The following is a 26,121-nucleotide window of genomic DNA, read 5'->3' on the forward strand; positions in this document are numbered from 1 at the left end:
TCATCTTAGAGTTTGTTAGAAAGTTTGTAAGTGATCTTAACTGAAAACTTGAAAGTTTTATACAAGAATATTTTTATTAAAGTTAGGTGCAAACAAATGTTTGTTAAACTTTTGAATAAAATATATTTTACATTATAACTGTATCATATCCATTATTTGTTCCATTATTAACACAAGTTTTTGAAGTAAAGAAGAATCATTTCCATTATTTGTTCCATTAACACAACGCAACATTATGGAACAGGTCCAAACAGTAAACATGGTTCATTTGGAATAGTTGCCACTGAGCCTTCAGGCAGTAAAGTGTTCATGGATGAACTACTGGTGTAAGGCTCGAGCAATCGTTAAAGGGGCATGACGGCCTGCCCTCCTCTGCCGTCGTGTTCCAGGTTCAGTTAGTTGCATGGATTCTTCGTCCTCCTCGTCCTCCTCCTCATCATCATCATCTGCATCTTCCTCCTCATCATCAGCCACTCTCACCTCTTCTACTACCAGCTGCTGCTGCCTCATGATGGCTAAGTTATGCAGCATGAAAAACACAACAGTGAACTGAACGACAATCTCAGGGGAGTATTGCAAGGTAGCCTCCGGAATGGTCCAGGCATCAGAAATGCTGTTTCAAGATGCCAATGGCCATCTCTATTATGCTGCATGTCACAATGTGCGACATGTTGTAATCCCGGTCAGCTTCCGTCCGGGTTACGTGTAGGGGCATCATGAGCCAGGTGGCGAGGCCGTACCTTTTGTCTCCCAGTAGCCAGCTCTGCCCTTCTGGCTGCTGCCGAACCATGGCAGATATAACACTCTTATGCAGGATGAACGCATCATGGGTGCTCCCAGGGTATCCTGCATCAACTGTCATGATGCGATGCATGTCGTCGCACTCGAGCTGCACATTCATGGAGTGGAAGCCTGTTCTGTTCTTATACATCTCGGAATCGTCCAAAGGTGCTCGCAAGGCAATGTGGTAGAATCAATGCAGCCCTGTACCTTGGGAAGCCAGCAGCCCTTTCACGCATTGCCTGGGCGATCATAGAAACATAGAAACATACAAAATAGGTGCAGGAGTAGGCCATTCGGCCTACTTTATATCAGTCAGTAACTTTTAACATTGTTGTTGCCAATTTAAGTGTATCTAAGGGTTAAGTCATGGCAGGGGAGCTCGGTCACGTGATATGCTCCTCCTGTACCATGTGGGAACTCAGGGACACTTCCGGTGTCCCTGACGACTACGTGTGCGGGAAGTGTATCCGCCTCCAGCTCCTGACTGACTGCGTTGTGGAATTGGAGCTGAGGGTGGATTCACTCTAGAGCATCCACGATGCTGAGAACGACGTGAGTAGCACGTGTAGCGAGTTGGTCTTATGGCAGGAGAAGGATCCACAGCCAGCTAGGGAATGGAAGACCAGCAGGAAGAGTAGTGCAAGGAAGGCAGTGCAGGGGTCCCCTGTGGTCATCCCCCTGCAAAACAGATACACTGCTTTGAGTGCAGTTGAGGGGGATGACTCATCAGGGGAGGGCAGCAGCAGCCAAGTTCATGGCACCGTGGCTGGCTCTGTTGCACAGGAGGGCAGGAAAAAGAGTGGGAGAGCGATAGTGATAGGGGATACAATTGTGAGGGGAATAGATAGGCGTTTCTGCGGCCGCAACCGAGACTCCAGGATGGTATGTTGCCTCCCTGGTGCAAGGGTCAAGGATGTCTCGGAGCGGGAGCAGGACATTCTAAAAGGGAGGGAGAACAGCCAGTTGTCGTGGTGCACATTGGTACCAAAGACATAGGTAAAAAAAGGGATGAGGTCCTACGAAACGAATTTAAGGAGCTAGGAGCTAAATTAAAAAGTAGGACCTCAAAAGTAGCAATCTCGGGATTGCTACCAGTGCCACGTGCTGGTCAGAGTAGGAATCGCAGGATAGCTCAGATGAATACGTGGCTTCAGCAGTGGTGCAGCAGGGAGGGATTCAAATTCCTGGGGCATTGGAACCGGTTCTGGGGGAGGTGGGACCGGTACAAACCGGACGGTCTGCACCTGGGCAGGACCCGAACCAATGTCCTAGGGGGAGTGTTTGCTAGTGCTGTTGGGGAGGAGTTAAACTAATATGGCAGGGGGATGGGAACCAATGCAGAGAGACAGAGGGAAACAAAAATGAAACAAAAGCAAAAGACAGAAAGGAGATGAGGAAAAGTGGAGGGCAGAGAAACCCAAGGCAAAGAACAAAAAGGGCCACTGTACAGCAAAATTCTAAAAGGACAAAGGGTGTCCTCCTTAGTGAATACCGAACCAAAGTACTTGTTCAATTGGTCTGCCATTTCTTTGTTCCCCATTATGACTTCCCCTGATTCTGACTGCAGGGCACCTACGTTTGTCTTTACTAACCTTTTTCTCTTTACATATCTATTGAAACATTTGCAATCCGTCTTAATGTTCCCTGCAAGCTTCTTCTCGTACTCCATTTTCCCTGCCCTAATCAAACCCTTTGTCCTCCTCTGCCAACAGCACTAGCAAACACTCCCCCTAGGACATTGGTTCGGGTCCTGCCCAGGTGCAGACCGTTCGGTTTGTACTGGTCCCACCTCCCCCAGAGTCCCTCCCTGCACCACTGCTCAAGCCACGTATTCATCTGCGCTATCCTGCGATTCCTATTCTGACTAGCACGTGGCACTGGTAGCAATCCCGAGATTACTACTTTTGAGGTCCTACTTTTTAATTTAGCTCCTAGCTCCTTAAATTCGTTTCGTAGGACCTCATCCATTTTTTTACCTATGTCGTTGGTACCAATGTGCACCACGACAACTGGCTGTTCTCCCTCCCTTTTTAGAATGCCCTGCACCCGCTCCAAGACATACTTGACCCTTGCACCAGGGAGACAACATACCATCCTGGAGTCTCGGTTGCGGCCGCAGAAACGCCTATCTCTTCCCCTTACAATTGAATCCCCTATCATTATCGCTCTCCCACTCTTTTTCCTGCCCTCCTGTGCAACAGAGTCAGCCACGGTGCCATGAAATTGGCTGCTGCTGCCCTCCCCTGATGAGTCATCCCCTCAACAGTACTCAAAGCAGTGTATCTGTTTTGCAGGGGGATGACCACAGGGGACCCCTGCACTACCTTCCTTGCACTGCTCTTACTGCTAGTCTTCCATTCCCTATCTGGCTGTGGACCCTTCACTTGCGGTACGACCAACTCGCTACATGTGCTACTCACGTCATTCTCAGCATCGTGGATGCTCCAGAGTGAATCCACCCTCAGCTCCAACTCCGCAACGCGGTCCGTCAGGAGCTGGAGGCAGATACACTTCCCGCACACGTAGTCGGCGAGAGGTGCATGGAGAGGCGTCGGGAGTTCGTTGGTGAGGCCTATAAAAGGCACAGCAAGGAGTCCGGGGCCCAGCATCGGTGAGAGGTGTGTGGAGAGGCGTCGGGAGTTCGTTGGTGAGGCCTATAAAAGGCACAGCAAGGAGTCCGGGGCCCAGCATCGGTGAGAGGTGTGTGGAGAGGCGTCGGGAGTTCGTTGGTGAGGCCTATAAAAGGCACAGCAGGGAGTCCAGGGCCCAGCGTCGGCCAGAGGTGCATGGAGAGGCATCGGGAGTTCATTGGTCAGGCCTATAAAAGGCACAGCAGGGAATCCGGGGCCCAGCGTCGGCCAGAGGTGCATGGAGAGGCATCGGGAGTTCGTTGGTGAGGCCTATAAAAGGCACAGCAGGGAGTCCAGGGCCCAGCGTCGGTGAGAGGTGCGTGGAGAGGCGTCGGGAGTTCGTTGGTGAGGCGTACTTGTGCAGCTACAGGGAGAAGGCAAAAAAGTAGAAACTGAAAGGTGACGTCACAGCCAAGGTGGTAAGTGATTGGCTGGTGATTGGTGAGTAGTTTTTCTTTTTTCTCTTCTATAACAGTGAGTAAACTTTAACATTGTTGTTGCCTATCTAAGGGTTAAGTCATGGCAGGACAGCTCGGTCACGTATTATGCTCCTCCTGTACCATGTGGGAACTCAGGGACGACTCCAGTGTCCCTGGGGAACTTTATGTAGTCATTCCTCCAGGCATATAGTGCAGCAGTCACCTGCTGAATGCAGATGTGTGTTGCATGTTGAGAAGTGGTGCGCACATCCCCATTTCTGGCCTGGAACGATCCAGATGCATGGGATGAAAGTGCAGCTGTAACCTTCACTTCAACTGAAAAAGCAGTCCTCCTGATGCTTCTAGGTTGCGGGTCTGCTTTTACTAACTCACAGATCTCAGTTACAACTTCTTTGTGGGAACACAGCCTTCTCACACAGTCTGCATCACTCAGGTGCAGGTATGAACATCTGTCACGATATACCAGATTTGGATAAGGCCTCCTGCCCATCATCCTACGTGCTCTGAGGTTGCTCATGCGATGACATCGAATCATTTGTCTCCTCTGCAGCACCATCGTGCAGAAAGCTTGCACAATGTATGGCATTGTCAGTATTGCCCCCATGCTTAAATTGTACCTTTGCAAGAAGCTCAAAACGGCAGGCAGGAGAAGGTTCTTTGTTCCATCTCTCCCCAAGGTCGATGCCCTAGTATGGACCACATCCAGGTCTGAGCAGGCGCAATGATCGGGGAACACTCCTCCCCCACCCCTACCCCGACTCCCCCCGGGGCTTCATTTGATGCATAGTGGCATAGTGTGAGGCTTCTCATGCCTTCATTTTGCCTTCCACAACCCTCCCGGGGCTTCTTTTCAAGCTGAACTCTGAACCCCTGTGTCCGGGCGAGCGATCAATTCTGCTGGCCGACACTCTGACCCTCGAACCCGGTTTGGAGATGTTCGGTGGTGGTGTGGCACTTTATAAAAAATAAAAATAATTTTTTTTTTTAAATTCCATGAAACTTCCATTTTCTGCATTTTAAGTGTGAAAAATTAAAAACAATGGTGCCTTTCTATGCCGATTTTTTAATGTGCGCTGGTTTTTCTTAAGTACCCAGAAGGTTTCCCGGGAGCGGTCACATACGCCTAAGAGAAATGTAAGTTGGTCAAACTTACATAATTGTGAAAAACTGTTGCAGACATCAGGTTACGCCCCCTATGACGCAAAAAAAGGTAACCTAAAAAGATCATAACTAACTGAGTTACACTTGTGCATAATCTTTGGGGAAACTTGGATTTTTAAATTTAGGCCAAAAAAAGCAGCACGCGCCACAAATCACTGGGGATAATTGAACGCATGCAGTGCAATACTATCAATCCAGAATGTAGGCAAGTTTGTTTATTCCTGGACAAGTAGTAATCAGCATGTTGAAGTAGGGGATTGTCCTCAGGCAAAGTGCCTTCAGGTCAATTATTTATGGCTAAGCATGGGAAGGAGATAGTTTTACCCCACAATACACCCGGTCCATTAAATTCTCCAGCCTGATTGTCTATACAATCCTTCAGGTGCTGTGAACAATTAGATCTCTCCGTCCTTTATCTGTATCTCCAGAGCAAACCACGGGCTCAACATCAATCCTGTGTACTCTGGTCTTACCACATGTCTAACTTTACCTTAACGCCATCAATATACTTGATTCATGCTCATAAAAACCATCTTTCTTTTGTTTCTTTATCTGTCCCTTTACCACCTCCTTTTGCTTTGCACCATCATCCCTTTTGTCATTTAATCTCTCCTGCCCTCCACCCTATCACAGACTTTCCCTTTTGTTCTTTCCTCTCTCGCTCCCTTTCCCTGCCTCTGTAATTGCTTAAAATCTGTTACATCTCTAACTTTTTCCAGTTCATCGACTTGAAACGTTAACTCTGTTTCCCCCTCCACAGATGCTGCCGGATCTGCTGAGTATTTTCAGCATTTTCTGTTTTTATTTCAGATTTCCAGCATCCATAGTATTTTGCTTTTGTACACGTCATTTGATTATGAATGAGCCTGTCACAATTAATGAAAGGTTCCTGTGCTAACATGCTTCCAAGTCTCATTTTGTTCATTGTGCAAAAAAAGTATATTTCAAGATATAAAATGGCTCCAAGGGTATAGTGCTAAATTAACTCATTTTTGCAATTTAAGATGAGACTCAAGATACTTGACTCACACTTAAAAAAAAAAGAGATTTATCATCTATTTCTGAAATAGTCTTTTCAGTTTTCTGCACGAGCTCAAGATCTTTCACAATCAACAGTTTACATCGATTCGATGATACTCTGCTTACACCGCATGCGTCTAACTTTACTTGAATGCCATCAAGTACATGTTTCGGTTTGGTCCGGAGATACAGTGCAACGGATGGAGATCGAATTCTGCTGAGCTCCCTAGAGTGAAGTGAATGGAGTTCAGTTTGCTGTATAAATTGGGTAGGACATTTTGTTGCATTAGACAGCTCAGTCTGTCATATTCTCTGTTACAAGGCTCGATAGAGAGGCTCAATAAAGAAATACCTGTCTATTAAATAATGCCATGAGGGTTATGTGATACAAATCTAATAAACGTCGCAATCTTTTTGCATCTTGTACTGTTTTAATGTGCTGGAGAAGCTATATCTGATATTTCTCTGGAAAGCCAATTTCTGAGTTGGTCATTGTAATTTTTCTCCTTCTCAGTCCGAGAACTTTTGGCTATTTTGATTGCTACTCATAGGCCAAATAGCCATCCTGAAATTTCTATCATACCTGAACCAGTGCGAATACCTCCTCCAAACCACTACCTATTTCTGAGCTACCTGTTCATTCCCTGTAACCTTTAACATTGTTTTTTACATTAATCTAATTTTCTCTTCAGCGTTGTGCTTTGCTCGGTTTCAGTTGCCACTTGTGGTTAATACATTCTATTTCCTAATAAGCCCTTGTGTGAGAAAATTCCTTCTGGCCTCCCCTTTCAGCTCCCAGTAATTGTGGCTTAACAAATTGAGGTTTTGGCTTTTAGCTAATGACCCTGGCTTAAAATACATCGAAATAATGACATCCATCGTTATTCTATGATTAGTCTTTTCGCATCATGAATCATCATCAAAATCCTCTCCTCTTCATTTCTAAAACTGAACCATGTTTTTATATTATAAAAAATGTTGTATTATAAAACATAGAGCGAACTCACATTTACTATTTTAAAAACATTTGATACATTTCAGAAGCATTAATGGTGTTGTGTTGCAACAAATCACATCTTTATTTCTGGAAATCGCAGGGTTAGGCTCAGTTTATCCACCTTCATTTATAAAAGATTTTAGTCTTTAGCGTGTGGACCAGAATTGTGTCACCCGCCTTATTGGTTCCTCTCTAGGCATTGAGGGCATGCCTCAAACAGGCGTTAGGCTCCCAATTCGCATACACAAAAGGGCCCAACACCCTTTTGCAAAATTCGATTGTACGTGACTGCAGCATGTGTCATACCTGCTGCGGTCAGGTTCTTCAGGGGTATGGCATCCAAACCGATGTTAACACAATGGTAGGACTGATTTTTCTTTTTATTTACCTAATTGGGAGCCAGAGGAGCAGGTGGTTCCTCCTGACATCACATTAAATCCGAGCGCTGCTGGCCATCGACTTCCCCTTTCCCAGACTCAATAAGGACGTTGTCCTGCGTCTGTGTCACCCGATCATGTTGCAGCCCACGGCGGATGAGCTGTCCCTGGGGCCACAACTGGCAACAGTAATAAGTAGATGAGTCCGGTGTACCAATTTACCATGGCTTTGCTGCTGGCCTCATTAAGCCCCTGCGTTGCACCGGGATTCAACTCCGGTTCGGCCCTGAACATATTTCTAGACCATTATCGAATAACCAGTAATGATTGATATTCTCAGCTAAAATATGCAAAGCTAATTCGTTGGGCTGAATTTTAATGGGGAAGGCAGGTTGGGGATTCGGGGGGGGGGGAGCCCAGGCGGACGGGTCTCCTGAAGGCCCTGTTGACTTTAACAGCAGGACCTGATTTGTATGCGAGGCCTCAGTTTTCCATCGGTAGCCAACCAGATTGAGAGGCTGGCTGTCTACGGGCGGGTATGCCTGCAGCATTAGGCCGCACACAGGAGAGAGGGATTGGGTGGGGGCCGGGCGGGGGGGTGGGGATAGGGCGGCTTGGACTCAGCCAATGATAGGGCCAGACCAGCAAGGGAGGGTTGGACCCAGCAGAAGATCACGAGCCGGGAGGAGCCAGTAGGAGGAGTGGAACTCAGCCGCTGATCGCAGTCCAGGAAGAGCCCGATGGGGGATGGAACTCAGCCAATGATCGCAGGCTGGGAGGAGCCCGATGGGGGATGGAACTCAGCCAATGATCGCAGGCTGGGAGGAGCCTGGGGTGGGGTGGGGGGGTGGTGCCAAAGATCAGTGACAATGGGCCGCGGGGCGGCCGGAGGAGGAGAGGTGGAGGCATCGGTGGCCTGTGGGGGGGAGGTCTCCGGTCATGGGGAGTGGGATAGCCAGAGATCCTGGATCCGGGAGGTAGATATAAAGGCACTTCCCTCCTGGATGTAGCAGTCCTCGCCTTGTTGTAGCTGCCGGGTTTTACGAGGTGTGTAAAACCCGACCAGCTACAGTTAAACACAAAATGGAGATTATAGAAGCTTCCAGCCTCGTTGTAATATTTAAATTGACGTCCTGCCTCCTGGCAGAGGGTTGGCTGCCTACTCCCATTAAAACTGGTTTGGAGGCGGGTTCAGGTTGGGATTCTGATTTCTAACACTTTAACTACCCACTGCTCCTAACCCACCTGTTTTTTTAGGTTAAAATCTCTGTCGTCTGTGATTCCACTATAAGAATGAAGTGAATATTTTTGTTTGTTTGTTTTCCATTCTAATGACTGAAAGTGATTGGTGGTGAAGCACCTTTCAGTTGATTATGGTAAAAGCATTTACCTCAGGCGTCAGTCTCGTTACTCTATCTTCAACTGCAGTAAGGAGGTGGGTGGGGTGGCTTGACCCATCCACCTCCACGGAGGTGTGTGGGGGACCTGACCCATCCACCTCCATGGCACGAACCTGGTATTGCAGTACTTCCAGGAACGGTGCAGTGGCTCTCGGCCTTTTGGCTAAGAGCATTGCGCAGAGTGATCCTTGATGTGTGCAAGGTGACCTCTGGCGTTTGTGATTTGACAAAGAATTGGAAAGATTGGCAACGAATTAAAAAAAAAATGAGGCTGCAGTATGTGTGCTGGCACAATATTGTAAGCACTGAGACACATTGAAACTACTGAGTTTATTTTTTTTTATAATTAGTTGCTTTCCACATTTGTGATTTTTGATGCCACCACAAATGCTTTGAAGTCAATGCGAACATCGGCTAGATGGATCAGCCAGTTCGTGGTGATGTTTTCAAAAGATTGAAGTCCAGAATTTCTTGGGAATTTTGTGTGTAAAAGATTTGCACTGATTTTACGCTGAAACCTCAGTATGTACGAATTTCCTCAATCATTTGCTTCTGAGACATCCACTGAAAGCCTCTGCTGCTTATTTACCTTTACACAGCCCTGCCTCGTGCAAAAGATAAACTCACCTGAATTTCCTGGAATTACGCGAAGAGCGGGCTGGTTTATGCCCAAAATATGTAAACGCAGCACGGGCCAAAATCACCTGATAGCAGCATAATTGAGATTTGTGGAGTTTGATGGCATCTTCTTTGCTTCTTTAAATCAGTTCTCTTACTGAGACCTGCGCTATAGTTAATCAAAGTGCTATCTCGGTGCACCCGAAATCTGTCGGACCCCTGTTCTCCTTCCCCCATCCCCTAGAATAACCTTCCCAAAATACTTCTGTTCTGCATTATAACAGAAGAGGAGCATCAGAGGCACAAGGCTCAGAGAGAGAGGCGCCATGGCAGAAGGTACCAACCGAGTGGCATCACTAGCGCGGCAACACAATGGCCATGTGGTGACACACTTTTGGTGATATGACATCGGCGGATCGAGAGCAGCTCCTAGCAGTTGCCAGGCCAATATCACAATAATAAAACTACATCTGTTGGGGGCGTTAACCTCAGCAAGTACTTCTGAGTAATTCAGACTTTGACAATGTCAGCAATGGCTAATGTTGGACTCTGCCCAAATTGACACCACTGTGACGGGATGCAAATTAGTCTTTGTGATGGAACCATTGCCTTTTCAGTTGCATGAAGGGCAAGCTAAACCAGAAATAAGTTCCTCTCTAGCTGGCTTGTTGTTAAAGTGTCAGGGATCTCCATTGGACTCCGATGAGTTCAACCCTGAATTTAACTGAGAGTCACACTTCCTTCCCCCTCATTATGCAAGTTATGGTGGTTCTTGATGGACCACTTAATCATGTAGCATTGCTGCCGTGAAGCATTAGAGTGCTGTTTCATGCTCCACATACAGAAGTTTCCTGATTTTAAAATTTATAGTTCCACTAACCAGCAACACGGACACACGCAGTAAGTCTTTATTTTTTGAGGGAATACACCTTTTTAAAAATGGCAATTACAGCTGTAGCACAAATGGGCAACAATTGGTGGTGCTGCATTTCCGTTTGTTTCATGCCAGTTTTAACATTCTGGCGTAGGCAAACGAGCTCCGCAGGAAATTTTGCTGTAAGTTCCTGGCGGAATGATCACCGCAGAAATGGGCGCAAATATTAGGTTAATTTCTGCGTAAGTGCGATGCAAGAAATTTGGGGACTATCGTACTTTCTGATATAAATTCCCACAGTTGGTAAGATCGCATCTCCAAGTGATTATGTTAGCACTATCAATTGTTAATTGCTGTATAAAGTGTAAATGTAAGTTAGCTACCTTTACACCAACTAACATACTTCATGTTCCATATGTATAAGTACAATGAGTACAGAATGTGCTATACTTATCTCTGGGTTTATAGTTAAGAAATTCTTGAAATCTATCTTCAAGTTTCTTTACAAAATGTTTCCCTTGGTTGCTTTTCTCAATTCCCGAGTTCCCAGGAGTAGCTCATTGCCATGTAGCGGTTGGGTGCAGTCTCACTACTCGAGATTCCATACTGGTTGAGCGCTGTGCCATTGAGAGGCAAGCTGGCTCCTCTGAACGGGCCTTTACAGAGAAAGGAGGAGCTGATAATACTGAGCTATGAAACCATTAATGGGATATCGTGTCCACTCCTAGTGCCATTCTGGTGAGGTGCTGAACTGAGCTCAGTGACTTCTGCACTGGGAGGGAACAACTGGAGGGGCTCGTCATCCACTTAGGGGCAGCTTGTTTGTAAGCTGCGTTGGCATTGGCTTGGCCAGGGTGTGTGCCACGGAAGGAACTCCTTTCAGTGAACTCCTTTCAGCCAAGCGTGTATGCCTTAAATGGGAACTCTGAGGGGTAGATATGTATGAATAATTGAGAAGAGGGGATAATATTTGAAGTTAACATCTTTTTTGTTAAAAGCTTTTGATGATGTCTTTCTCAGAGTTCATTTTACATCACAGCTGAGCTGGAGGATGGAAAATGTTTCCACTTTGTGTATCCAGCATCACCTTTTGAGCACCTCTGGGTCAGATTGATGCAGAATAAATACTAGGAAAAGCTGTTCATACTCAGCACTCACATTATGCCTTAAATATGAGTGAACTACTCCCTTCTGCACCAACGTGACATTTCTATTTCCTATATTAAGAATTTTTGTGCCCTTTTTGATGTGAAGTGAGTTTCAGCTAGTGCTGAATTATGCCATCAGCTCTCATTTTGCTCAGAAAATTACTTATTTAATGTTGAAACCTTGCAACTGGTAGCGGATAATGAATCTTTTTCTCTCATTGGTCAACGCAAGGTGCAATAACTTGGAGACTGAAGTCTTATAGGTGGAAAAAAAAATCAAAAATATTTGCATATTTATTACAGCGACATAAAAATTAAAACCAAGCTGATGCACCACCAGCGAGCTCTTTAGAGCAATATGGAGGAACAATGGCCACTAGATACAGCAAACAGAGAACAAAGCTCACAAATTAAGAAGCATAAATTAATACATAGATGGCAAAAAGGCCACAGTCTCATATCTCACACACTCGGTCTGAGACCAGGCTCATCAGCATGTTTAGGGCTGTACCAACTGACTGGTCTGATGATGCAAAGATCTGCTGGTAATAACCAAGGAAATGCATTGAAACAGCCATCAATATGGTCCTAACCTTCTGAGCAACGGGACATTTTAGGATACAGCAGAGTACCATAAAGGTCTTGCTAGGGAGGTGTAGGATTACAAAAAGATCCTTTACCAAAGTGATGCAAACATTAGGGACCTCCCCACCCCACCCACCATCTAGGAGGTGCTGACTCCTGCCAGGGTACAGATCCATGGGTGCTCGCCACCCTGTAGTTCCTCACCCAAATGGCCGTTCTTCATGTGTGAGCCAGAGAATGAATGTCAATAGAATCTTTGACCATGCAAGGCATCACAGTCAAGCCTGATCCAGGCCTCGCCTGACGTGCATATTTTCCACCAGGGATTGCTGAACAATGATCATGAGTGAGAAGCCTAGGTGATTTTCCTTTTCTTTTCCCACATCCCTAGTACAGGGCGCCAAGACCAATGCTGTGTTTTAGCTGCTTTCTTAGCTCAGATCAACTAACTCCCGAGTAGACCAGGTACCGAACCTGGAGCAACCAGGTGGTGCTGTTACATATTTAAAGACCAGAGTAGGGCTAGGGAGGGGGAGAGAGAGTTAAAATAATTTTAGCACAATTCTTCTTTTAGAACGTAGTCTGTAAAGAAAGAAAATAAATAACTTTCATTTCTATAGCACCTTGCACATTTGTAGGACATCGCAAAGCACTTTACAGCCAATGAAGTGCTTTTGAAATAGTGACTGTTGTAATGTAGACCTGAGTGTACCATGCTCGTTGTGGCTGACTCAAGTTAACCAGTTATATTAAAGAAAGTTCAATTTTTGAATTGATCCTCAGATTACAATCATTTCATTGGCACAGCCCTAAGTATATTATTAAACAAAACTTTATAACACACAGGACAGTTGCTAACCTTGCCCTAACATGAATGTTATTTTCTTCACAAATTTGCAAACTTCTCCTATGGCACCGCAGCAGTTTTGTTTGGTCATTCTGCTCTTACTGATGGAACCGGTTCAGTTTAGTAATTTAAAAATTCACAATTATAAACATTCTATACTTTTATGTCAGTCACACTGTACATTTTATACAATATGGTACAATATTCGCTTCCTTCTGTTCTGCTGTTGCCATGGTGCTGTTACAAAATGGTGGCACTCTGCACTTTTCAAAGCTCATCGGCTTTTCCTAAACTGTCTAGAGTAAGTTGACAATTAAAACGTTTGACATCTGATACAAGTAAAGTTATGTTGAAGAATATTTCCGTTACTCTATCCACTTTTTTTTTACTAAGTTATTGAACCTGTAAGAGCCAGGTGAACGCAAATAGTATAAATCAGTCCATTTGTCAGTAGATTGATCCACCCCATTTCCTCGTTACATTATGTGCTACATATCTTTGCCAACTCCTCTTTTGGTAGCTCCCCATTCATTCTTTAAATAATGCCAATATTACTGTACATTTCTCCATAGAGTGGGTATATCACACAGCTGGAGTCAATGTAAAGCACTTTCAGTTTCATATACAAATGATAGTGTAATATGGGTGTGCAGCCACTCAAAATCTCACTTGGCTAAGAGACGTGAACCAGAAGTTCATCTCATGACATTCTAGTTACACAACCACTGCAAAAATGTAACAATTGCCAAGCATTCCATTGGACTTCAGAGCTCTATTCCTTACCCAGAAAGTGACACACAACCTGCAGTATAACTTGGGTCTCCCAGCCTCACAATGCTCTCAGCAGGCGGTGATCTTAAACAGATGCCCTGACATAACTTCTTGTATGCACATAAACACATTATCATCGCTTTATTGCCACAATGGTTAGATTGAAGCGATAGCTCCCTTCTTCATGGGTTGCCCAATCAAAACCTCCATAAATCTAAGTGGTGCTTAATGCAAGGAGTGACCAACTTCTTGTAAGAGTATTCAAAGTAATTAATTGTAAACCTTTCATTCGAAAACTCTAACATATGGAGTGAAATGCATTCACCACTCATTGTCCCTTTCTTTGTTGCTGCCTATCTGCAAAAGACGATAGCATAAATCTTACTACAAAAAGGGTTTTAACAAACCCCGTTGCTGCACTTATTTCCCCAGAATTTATTTGGGATTTTGTTTTGCCTGCTTCTCATTCCAAACTATCATGTCGTAGACTTCACACAAGAAACAGCCGTGCTTCCTGATGTCATTTCACTCTGCGTCCTTGGAAACAGTGAACCACTGTAGATATTTGCACCAGGTGGCCTCAGAATGATGGTTACATAGGGAAAATTTCCTCTGCATTAGGTGTAGCTAATTTGTACATCTTTTGTTACTAGTCAGATGTACAACTTTGTTAAACAAAGTAGAAGAATCTTCACTCCTCCCTCCCTCCACCCACCCACCCCCATAGTTCTCAAGCCACAGAAATGAGAGCTATGGTTTCCTATTCTAAGCATAGTGCTGGTAATGTTCCATAAGTCAACTATAATGTGGCCATTATTTAGTGTTCTACAGTGACAAATTTAATTGGGTCTCTTAAAGTAGATACTAACATCAATTTGATATGCTTAGACTCAACTTGTATGAGCCCCTGGAAGACTGCAGCATGTATCCTGGACTATATTACACACAGAGAGTGGGAACTGAGTTTATTCCGTGGATGAGGCATATTCCATGATATATTTGCAATGGTCACAAACTGGTTGAGAAGGTCTTCCAAGCAACATGAGCAAACCTTGTGTCCTGCAGTCCCTAGCTGCATTCTTGGTCTCTCTACTGATTAATTTCTGCTTGTACTTTAATAATAATGGGCAGCTTGGTGTCAATATAGTGGGCACAGAGTAGAGGTCTGGCACTCCCCCTCCCTTCCCCCTGCCCTGCCCCCCCCCCCCCCCCACCACAGGGAGAGAGGAAAATAGAAAATGGAAAGCATATTGGAAAGGAGAATATCTCAATCCACACTGCCAAACTTTGGCCGCAAGGCTGAGCAGCAGTGTTGAGACCTGGGAAAAAGGTTAATTTATTGCCCTGTCTACCGTGGAGTGATCTGTCATACAGTGGGACCTAAAGGTGTTTAAAAATAAATAAAGGCTGTAACTTTATATCCCAAATGTAATCACGCCTGAAATGACTTCATGGCTGACTTTATTCAATCTTTGGAGTTTCCTATTTTCAGTGCGCATTCCCTCAGACATCTCCTCGGATTTGGTCTGGTGTCCAAACGTATATTAAAGGGAATGCAAGCCTGAGGTTGGGAAAGCACCAAACAACCTGGCCCTTTCCTCGCCTCCCTGGGCACTTAATCAACACAAAATCCTAACATAGTAACAGGGAAAAAATCAGCATAAAATAAACTTAAACAATGTTGTTTTGCCAACAAGTGAGCAATATATAAAACGTTCACCGAAGTGTGCAACACATTACATATGATAAAGTAGATTCTTGTGCCAGATACTCTGGGAAAGTAAGATACTTTCATCGATGGTAGTGCATTTTAGTGTCAAGGACAAACAGTTAGAAGTTTAGTGTTGGGTTTAATGTTGCAGTCAAATATTTCTCTACAATTTAAACTCACAATTTTTTTTTCAAATACAGCTTTTTCAGATTTATAAGAACAAAACCAAGGCTCAAATCCAAACAAAGTTTTCCAACAACAACACTGATGCATGTTATGAACCTGGCTCTTGTTGCCAACTTTTTTTTCACAGCTCCCTCTGATCAGCAATTCATTTTCCAGTCTATTCATGTCACATAAGTGAGGCTGAGCACAATCTGGAATCCAAACTCCATTTTTGGGAATTTGGATTCAGATCTGGATTTCAATTCCTTCATGGGCTCATTGTGTATTCCAATGCAGGTTGAGTTTTTTCCCCTCCTTCGTGACCAGTGCTTAAAAATACATCTGCTCTTGGCTCAGTCATTTGATTCATGGGAATCGAGCAAATCCTACAATCTATAAGCCTTTAATATTCGGGCCTGCCATTGCCTAACCAATAATTCCCAGTTAACTGTGTCTTCCTTCCTATTCTTTTCAACATTGGTATCCTTTGTCCTCACCATGGTATCTTAATTTTAAAACAATCTGATTATATCCATATTTTGATCCACTTGAGATATGGAGGCTGATTCTAGTCTGTGTTCTGTTCAATTAGGTGGTCAATGGGTATTTGGGAGATTATTCATTCAAGCTCATTTCAAAGCTGGCTCTCCAGCATATTCCCAATGTCCTGAATAGGCCTTCCTTTGAGCAGGGGGCAGCAGGAGGTTGTAGCGTCAATGGACAATGTATGTGTTGTATCTGCAGCTGCTAGGTTAATCAGGCTGCCTTCAAACTGGTAAGGGTTATTTGACAGCCTCCCCAAGTAATCAGATGAAAAATCAACAGAACGACAAATAGGAGATGGAATCCCCATCAGTGGCTATTGTAAAGAATCATCTAGAGTGCAAGATGTCTGTGACTAGGAAACTATCATTACTCCGTGATGAATCAAACCATCATTGTTATCTTCAGCACATTCTGCATATCACTTCCATTCGCAAAGATCAGTTTGAATGGGATGTGCCAATAACGAATATTTGCATGGAATGACAGCTGCATGCTGTATGAATGCTGCATGAATGCTGCATGTACGTTTTGATGAAAGGCTGTTTTCTCTTCACCAGTGATAAAGGAGCTGTTAATAAGAGGAAGGAAGCAGGGTATTCAATAGATTTTTTTCTAAGAGTCCAGCCCACAGCACTTCGGTGCCGTGACTTTGTTATACTTGAATGTGTGCTCCATGTACCTGGTTGGCCATGGTATGAAGGTTCTGAATGCTCCAGAGGATCCTTTTCTGGTGCCCAACTAATGTCACTCCGATTCTGCAGAGGTCACTAGAAATTGGCAAGAAACAGCTCAATCAGAGCGACATATTAAGACAATCATTTTTTTTTGCATGCTTATTCCATGGACGTGCATATTTCTACTAGGGTGGCACCAAATCTCACACTTCGCTCAACACTTCGAAGTACTGAGGCAAGATTTTATCATTGCAAAACAAAAATGTTGGTTATAATCAAAATTAATGCATCTTCAATCTTCTAACAATATTTAGATGCTAATTTTGTATCGTAGACCATTCCAATGGCCATAACAAGAAGGTTAGATGAGGTGACTGAAGCCATGGTCAAGGAAGTTGGCTTTGAGGAGACTTCTGAAGGTGGGGAGCAAAGTAGCAATGCCTAGATCTGAGCATTCCAGAGTGCAATGCATGATGGGGAAAGATCATCCACTGGTGGTGGAGTAGAGAAGGAGGGGGGCACACAGTAGTCCACACTCAGAAAATCAGAGGGTGTGGCTGTAACATATGACTAAAGAAGGATATGGAGGCGGGATAGAGAAAAACTAGGACTGGAGGATATTGGGGAGATGGGATGCAACAAGGCTAGACTCGAGGAGGTTACGGAGGCAGGGTAGAGCAAGACCAGGATTGGGAGGGGTTTCAGAAGCAGGGTGGAGCAAAGCCATGGACAGATTTGTAAATGAGGACTTTGAAATGAATGCCCTAAAGGATGGGGAGCCAGTGGAGGTTGCTGACAAGTTGGGTGATGGGTGAGAGAGACTTGGTATGGAACAGTCAGCATTTAAAGATTTGTAGAGGTGAAAGGACAAATGACTTTCACAATAAGTTCTTTTGAGATGCAATATATTTTGGGACTGGCTAATCTTGGTCTCTGTCCAGAGAGTAACCAACTAGTGATGTTGGAGTAGAATATCTGTGGGGGTTCCCCAATCTCCCGTTGAGATTACGGTGGGTATTTGGAAGATGCCCTGCGACGATTCCAGGTGGTTCTGTGCAACACCACTCTACATTTTATTATCGTGAAAAACTAAGGGCGAAGATTTCTTGTGTGCATTTTTGCTGCAAAATTGTAAACTTGTTCATCAAGAACACTACAAGTGACACAGAAAGCATATATTTGCCTTCAATGGAATCTAGTCAAATTGGAGCCTAGCAAGAGAAACCTCTTCAAAAGAAAGCCATTTATTGTGAGTAATGTGAGCCCATCCATAGAATATTCATTACAAAATTAGCAGATATGTATGTCATTAAAATGTTAAAATGTAAGGTACTATTTCTCAGAACAAGCAATGAAAACCATACTTTAGTAAACGTGCTTGCTAATTTACAAGGCAGAGAATCAAACCCGATAGCGATTGAGGTTTGAATTATGTAACGGTTAACCAGATGTTAGTTTCGAGACTTGGCTACTCTCTCTGCCAGCTGGTTAACCAACTAATCTCAAAATTGCTTCTCCATATGAGCAAACAGAAATCAGATGGAGAAAAAGAGCTCTTCATGCCGACAGAATCACTCAGAAAGAAAGCAAAATCAAAAGGCTTGCCCCTCGAGCCCTATTTAGGTTTAAAACGAAATTATATTTTTACAGTTAAACCTTGCCAGGTTAAAACTGGTCAAAAACTCCTCAGTAAGCAGTTTTGGATTCCCTCGCCCTTCTCTTCTGCAGCCTTCGTGAAGCATATTTCCATTTCTGCCGCACTGCATCTCCTAGTGTATTTGACCAAGGAATTGCATTGGGCCATAATTTGTGGCCCCTACGGGTGTGTACGAGGTGCACACGTGCCTTCGGGGGACGCAACAATTCCAGGTTTAGGCATGTGCTAAAACCCGGAACTTGCGATCTGTGAAGAAGATCTCACGCATCCCCAGGAAAAGGGCCTCCGCGGGTGGAGAGTTGGGCTAATTGCCCAACTTCTGCCCAGCAAATGCCTGTGAAATTCTTACGTTTGGTAAAAGCAGACCTAAGGCTCGCTTTTACCAGCATAATAAAACTTTTCAAGAACAGAAAAATATTTTTTTTTCAATAATTTATACATTTAAAAACCCGTGAAATAAGGTAAGTTTATTTTTAGCCCCTTTAAAATATGTACATTTATTTTTCAAAAGATTTAATTTTTGTTTCAAATATTTAATTATATGCCATTTTGATGAATTTTAAATGTGTGATGCTTTTTAAAATTTATTTGAAGTATACGTGTATATTTGGGGGTATTCCCATTCAAACTTATGAGGGTTCCGTACATACGGAATTCCCATAAGTATGAATGGGGATTCCCTTCTTTCGTTTGTTAGACCGGCCCTCGTGATCCCAGGGGTGCTTACGAACCACCGTGCCTCTGAGATATGTAGGTCGCTGCGCAGGCCTACACATAGAGGCCCAGGAGCACAAATGTCCGAATCTCCGGGAGTATCAGGCAAGTGCAAAGTCATTCAGGACCATTGAGTGCATCTGTGATGATGTCCAGTTTGACTAACTTAAGAGGATAGTGTAAATTTGGAAAGTGATGGGGTACTGGGAATTAGTTACAAAATCCAAGGTTAATTTTGGTGACTAATGTGTTAATTAAAAATAGTGCAATTATATTTTTAGTACATTTAAATGAAAGATTCAGGATCCTGGGAAGCCAAAACCATTCCCTTATCATTACCACTTACAGTACCTGCTGTTTATATACACAACAGTATCCAGTGTGGCGTAACCAGCTGATGAAAAGTTCTCCTTGTATTGGCCCATTTTGATACCATCAAGCCATTCATCTACTGTGGCAATGGCTGACGAGTCTGGTGTACATGGATCCTGCAAGGAATTGCCTGACCTGTAAATATAGAAACAATTTTGCTGAGGAAAAGTTGAAACCCTTTCCTAACAGTTCAATATGTGACTACGTATTTGACTTTTGAAGGTAAGTTTTCCATTTCAACATTAGATCCATTAAATCTTACCAAGCTGCATCGTTGGCTAACGTTTTGAGGCAACTGGGGTTTCGTATCAGTTTGTCGAGAATGTTCACTATCTGGCCAAATTTGGGTCTGTCTCCACGTGCCTTCTGCCAGCAGTCTAGCATCAGCTGATGAAGTACAGCAGGACAATCCATTGGCGCTGGCAAGCGATATCCCTCATCTATTGCTTTAATCACCTGCGAAGAATGCAACAGTTTTCATTTACTAAATATTTGTCATCTACACTTACTAGTCCTTGCAGCAATTCCCAAGGAACTAGTTACTATTCAGGTTTCAATCATTCAAAGGCAATAAATAAATAAGTAGAAGTTAGTGGAATCAATAGACAGCATAGCAGGCCCAGCTATTGTGTAATATCTGAATATTCATGAAGTATTTTTCTTTTAAAAAAAAATAATTATATTAAACAATCTCATCAGTATTCAGAAATAGTCAGTTAGCTCTCAACAAGTACATACAGATTACAATTCAATTGTAGTACAAGGCTCTGCACATACTCCAGTGGAATCTTGATCGCAGTATGTGGGTTGAGAATTAAAATGGTTCTTCTCAAAGAGCAACCAACAATCTTGATCTTTTCCACACAATTTCAACTGCTCCTCCAGCACAATCTTCAGAGTGTTGAATGACTCACCAACACAATCCCAATCATTAACAGCAATGAGAAAAATAAATCGCAACAGTTGTTCACAAATTGTTTTATAAACCTGCCATGGGGGAGAAATGACTCGGCCTCTGCAAACGATTTGCAAACTATGGAAAGAAACTCTCTCTAGAATGTATTCGGGTTATAACAAGGTACTGCCAATTGTGATAGTCATGGCACCAGTTGTTAGGCATTCAAACACACACAAAATAATGGCAAGAACACAAGATAGTTTTGGATGAAGGAGATTTGTTGGGCCCTTGAGTTTCAACCTCGCAGGCGACTAATTTTGCCACCTCCCTATTACAGAATCTAACTGTTTATTCAAGGAATCCAGTGTACAAGTCTCAACCACCCTTCGTGGGAGCCTGTCCGAGCTGCTCCTTCTTATTGGGTCATCCTATAGAAAAGGATGCATGACTCTTGGAGGTGGCTTGTAATATTTATATTGAGTTCTTGGGAATTGGTTACATAACTATCTTTTGACTGAATACAAACTTTAAACTCAGTCCATCCACATTCAGCATGATCACTTGCTGCATTGCTTGACTTTTAACTATTAAACTGCAGAAAAATCATAGCAATAACTATGTTAGGCAGGAATTTCACAAGGTTTTTTCTCATTGGAGATTTTGCCTTTAGCTGCCTTCTTGGGTTTAGGTTCACTCTGTGAGGGTGCTTGTTGAGCTAAATGGTATTTTCTTGGTTTGTACACTATGGTGAACTAGATGACTTAGTGAATTTTTCCAGTGAGTAACCGAGGTCCCAGATTCAATCTATGACCTGCATTTAATTTGCTCAGTCAGAGCGGTAGTAGGGTGGCTACAGTCGCTCTCAGTGTCCCTCGATGAGGGAGATCAAAATCAGCCCGAGATCTCAGCCCTGATTCCTATCCAGTAAACACTGCTATAGGCATATGTGCACAGGCATCGGGTGCAGATAAGATTAGAATTAGTTGTGGTGCTCCATCCAGTTGAATAGCCTGTCAACACTTAATTGTTGAGGCTCACCACGTAAATAACGGACAGAGGTTTGAGAGACCAGAGAATGATCTACACCGCTGAGACAATCTCTGCAAGAAGTCAACACCTTCAGGAAGAAATGGTTGGGAGAAAATTGGTAGAGACAAAACCTTAGAGTACAATGGAGACTCTTATTTATTTCAATGTTATACATCATATCTCAAGCTTAAATGAACAATCTAAAGCATTATGGGTAAAAGTTTTATAGCAGAGCATGTGTTTTTGTTACTTACATCCTGATTGGACATTTCCCAATAAGGCCTCTCTCCGTATGACATAACTTCCCACATAACAATCCCGTAACTCCATACATCACTGGCTGAAGTGAACTTACGGTAGGCAATGGCCTCTGGGGCTGTCCACCGGATAGGGATCTTTCCTCCCTGAAAACACATGCAAGCAAAAGTTTGAGATACAGTGAACCAATTTATAGAAAACAAGGCAAGATAATAAGTGTAAAATGTTTATCCGTGCTTTCTGTAAAATGTCTGCTTTGCTTTTGGTGAACTATGATTTTCAGCAAAAGTCGGGAGAACTGACTGCAACTTTTGGCAGGACCGAAATTTGAAGCATTTTCGAGGTTTTGGTTTCTGAGTCTGTGCGTGTGCTCTCATAACGTTGGGAATGGGCTGAAGTACTTTTAATTCTTTACTGAGTATCTGTAATTGGGCCTCTGTCAATATAGGTCAGATTGAGCAAAGCACAAAGTAGACTCCATGAATAGTCACCCTCACATTACTCTGATCATGTGCCTGATGCAGAAGAGGTCCTTCCTGTACCATCATTACTTCTGTATTTCTAATGCAGTTTAAAAAGTTCTGAGTGATGTGCTATAGATTTTCATCTATTGAAAACATAGGAATACGAGTAGGCCATTCAGACTCTTGAGTCTGCTCCACCATTCAATTAGATCATGGTTGACCTGTACCTCAGCGCCATTTGCACACTTTGGTTCAATATCTTTTGCTATCCTTACGCTAACAAAAACCTACCTTGAAGCAGTTTTGAAAGCTCCAATATTCTTAGGGGCCGAAATTGCCCTCAGATTGAAATGGGGCGCACTCACCGATTTCCTTGAGGATGTTTCAAGGGATTTTGCCCTTTTTAAAATATTTCTCCGTCGGTGCGGAAATCGGTGGGGAACGGGGCGGAAGGCGGGCAGACTCATGAGCACTGCGTTGGCCATGTTAATGCAACGCTTATGATGTCAGCACGATGTGGACCTGCCACATCCGCGCTGACGCGTCACAACGTCCCTCCCCTTGAGTTAAAGGGGAGGGCTGCTGCAAATCTGCAGAGAATTCAGTAGTGCCCACTGGGCTACCAGGGAGGGTTTCGGCTGGGCCAGTGGCCCAGTTCCCAAGTGGCGGGGGGGGGTGTCAGGCTGCCGTTGTCGGGCTGTCTTCGGAGTCGGCCAACAATTAAAATAAAATGGTGGCAGTGCGCCCTCTCCTTTAATGGCGGATGTGCCGCCCAGCCACTAGCAGCTTCCCACCCGGGGAAAGCTGTCGGGGGCACCGAGCGGTAGCCTGATCCACTCCCACTGGGCAATTTCCCACAGAGCAATTTCCCACGTGGGGCTGAAAGGGGGTCACCGCCGGTCGGTGTGGAACATGGGCACGGCGGAAACGTCCACCGCCACAATAATAAAGGAGGGCAATTTTGCAAATGTCGGCACGTCCACCCAACTGAGCCGTCGGTAGGTGCTTACCGACCGGTTACTGCCTTAACGGCTCTTACAAAAAATAAGCAATGAGAATTTCAGATGTCAGTTAGGCTTGATTCCGAGTGTGAAGGTAAACGATTGTAATGTATGTAAAATGCTTATTCAGTTCAAGTGGTAATTTAGCTGAGGAATTCACATCAAATGTAGTTATTATTGGGACACTGAATGAATTGGAAATTATAACTTTGGTCAAAAATATGTCAAAGAACACTGGGCTAGAATTTCCATTGTTTCACCGCCCGGTTTCCCGGCGGTATTGGCCGTTTGGGGCGAGAAGTGGCTCGCCAAAAAATTCCCCAGCTGAGTTCCGCCGATGGTTTTGAAGTCCTGCTGGGTGCGGAACGTCGGCATGCAACGTCCACAGATTACCATTGCCCGATTTTTGGCTCAGCGGTGACCCGCAGGTAAGTTGCAAAAAAACATCCACAAGAATCAGCGGAGCTGGGCGGTAGAAAAGTAGCCCTGCAAAAAAAAGGTAATTGTTTTTTTAATAATTATTTTTAAATTCTCTTGTAGTGATTTAAGTGAAAAGGGTCCTGAGAATGTTTTTATGATTTTTTATTTTATGTTTTTGGAAAAAATATTTTTTGTGTTTTTCTCCTCCTAGGCCCAACCCGCAGCCCCGGTGTAAATTTTTAGTCAATTTATTAATTATTGCCAATTTTCTTTAAGAACCACCCAATCGGCCCAAGATTCCATTTTTTCGCAGAGAATCGGGGTGCAACATCTATTTTTTTCGCTGGAATTGTTTTCTTTTTTGGGGGAATTTTTCGCCGGCGATAATTTTGGGAATCTTAGCGTTATTTTGGGCGGCAATCGGGCGCTGGCGGGCTGATAGGAAATTCTAGTCCACTTAAACCTTTGGATAACATGAAAGAAATAAAAATTGAGACATAGGTCATTGGCTATAGGTTTTTAAAGATTTGTTCTCGGAATGTAGGAAGGCTGTAATTATTGCCCATCCCGAGTATCCTGAAAATATTGTGGTGGGCCTTTTCTCTTTGAAAGAAAGAACTTGCATTTATAAATCACCTTTCATGACCTCAGGAGGGCCGAAAGTGCTTTACTGATCTCCACTGCTCTTTGAATAGCACCATTCCCTTTACATCCACCTGAGAGGGCAGATGGAACCTCAGTTTAACGTCTCATCCAAAAGACGGCATCTCGAACAGTGCAGCACTACCTCAGTACTACACTGGTGTGTCAGCCTAGTGTGCTCAAATGGGGTTTGAACTCAGAACTTTCTGACTCCGCAGCAAGAGGGATACCACTGAGCCACGGCTGACACTTTGCGCTAGCATAGTTCAGGTGTTGACTTTGGAGTGCCAGTGAATGCTGCTTGATGTGTTCACTTACCCTAGTTGTATAGGCTGCCTCTGGGTCATCCTCCAGCACTCGAGACAACCCAAAATCAGAGACCTTGCAGACAAAATTGCTGTTCACTAGAATGTTTCTCGCCGCAAGGTCCCGATGTATGTAGTTCATGTCTGACAGATATTTCATCCCTGAGGCAATTCCTCTGAGCATTCCAACTAGCTGGATGACTGTAAATTGTCCATCACGCTTCTGAATATAAATATAAAACATTATTAAATCAATTTGATGTTCTTTTTATTAGGTACCTAACCTATTGGAAAGGAATGGACCATGTCAGAAGCTGAATCAAACCAGAAAGGGTCAAATATAGACATGGTCTGAGCAATAAATGTCTTCAGACTTGAAAGCCGCAGTGGTTCTCTCAGCTCAGCTCCGAGCTGACTTTCTAAGGATGCTCTATTATATCCTGAGAGAATCACACACAACACATCTATTTATAGCAGGAGCTTAAGCTGGAACAGAATAGAACATTGCTACAAAACCGTAAAACGAGTCTCTCAGGGAACAAAACCTTGCACAACAGTCCACTTCACAACTGGTTTGGGGAAAAAGAAACTCATTTGTTGTAGAATCCTTGAGCTTTCAATTGATCCTCTTAGAAGAGGGGGGACCATTTCAGATGAAAACAAAACTGAACAGGTGAAATGCGCATTACCTCGGATTTTCGGTAGGCTAGGGATAGGTTCAAATCATGAAGTGTTGTTTTACCTTCTTGGGTGCAATTTAAATGTCATCGACGAGGACGCTAATGTTTGTGCGTCTGTCCTCCCAGGGGATATCTTACCTGTGGTAATGTTACCTATTCCTCTTGGACAATGCTCCTCTGATTTGGGCCTATTGTGTAAACTCCGTCTCTGCACCCCACCCTTGCCAGCCGTGCTTTCTGTAACCCGAATCCTACTCTGTGGAATTCTATCCCCAAACTTCTCTGCCTCACCATCTCCTTTTCCTTCCTCACAGAATCCACCTCTTCAACCAAGTGATGGGTCACCCCTCCTGATCTCTCCTTCCCTAGTTCCATGTTTCATATGGCTACCTGAAACACATGGGGACATTCTTTACTTTATAGGCGTTATATATACAGGCAATGTGGTGGTCATGTTGTAAACAGGTGGCAGATATGTATGTCTGTTCATAGTATGGGAGGTCACCTTAACATAGCTTCATAATAATCTGATTTTTTACAAAGTGAAAATCAATCATATTGTGTGCAGTTAACACATATACCAACCAAGAAAAGTCAAAATAAGAAATCTGAACCAAATAGGGAATTGGTACTTCACTCGCTGTAAGCTACCAGCCTCTTGGTGTTGGTTTTAGTTCATTTATACCTTAGAATGGGCAAGCTATCATCATCATCATAGGCAGTCTCTCGAAATCGAGGAAGACTTGCTTCCACTCTAAAAGTGAGTTCTCAGGTGACTGTAGAGTCCAATACGAGAATTACAGTCTCTGTCACAGGTGGGAGGAAAGAAAAGGAAAGTCGTTGGAGGAAAGGATGGGTGGGGAATCTGGTTTGCCACACACTCCTTCTGCTGTCTGCGTTTGTTTTCTGCATGTTCTCGGCAACGAGACTCGAG

General features: G+C 43.8%; 1 protein-coding gene across 2 annotated transcripts in view; it reads right to left on the bottom strand.

The window, feature by feature from the left end:
- Positions 1–16,357: 16,357 nt before the first annotated feature.
- epha4b (eph receptor A4b) overlaps positions 16,358–26,121 on the bottom strand; it is a 401,770-nt gene continuing 392,006 nt past the window's right edge. For both annotated transcript variants that reach the window (XM_070883360.1, XM_070883361.1), the window contains exons 13-17: positions 24,521–24,730; positions 21,672–21,821; positions 19,753–19,946; positions 19,470–19,625; positions 16,358–16,840 (exon numbers count right to left, since the gene is read on the bottom strand). In XM_070883360.1, coding sequence (XP_070739461.1) covers positions 16,726–16,840; positions 19,470–19,625; positions 19,753–19,946; positions 21,672–21,821; positions 24,521–24,730 — 825 coding nt within the window. In that variant the 3' untranslated portion in view covers positions 16,358–16,725. The remainder of the gene's footprint in view (positions 16,841–19,469; positions 19,626–19,752; positions 19,947–21,671; positions 21,822–24,520; positions 24,731–26,121) is intronic.

The sequence above is a fragment of the Pristiophorus japonicus genome, chromosome 6 (genome assembly GCF_044704955.1).
Source record: "Pristiophorus japonicus isolate sPriJap1 chromosome 6, sPriJap1.hap1, whole genome shotgun sequence".
In the NCBI taxonomy this organism is placed as follows: Eukaryota; Metazoa; Chordata; class Chondrichthyes; family Pristiophoridae; genus Pristiophorus; species Pristiophorus japonicus.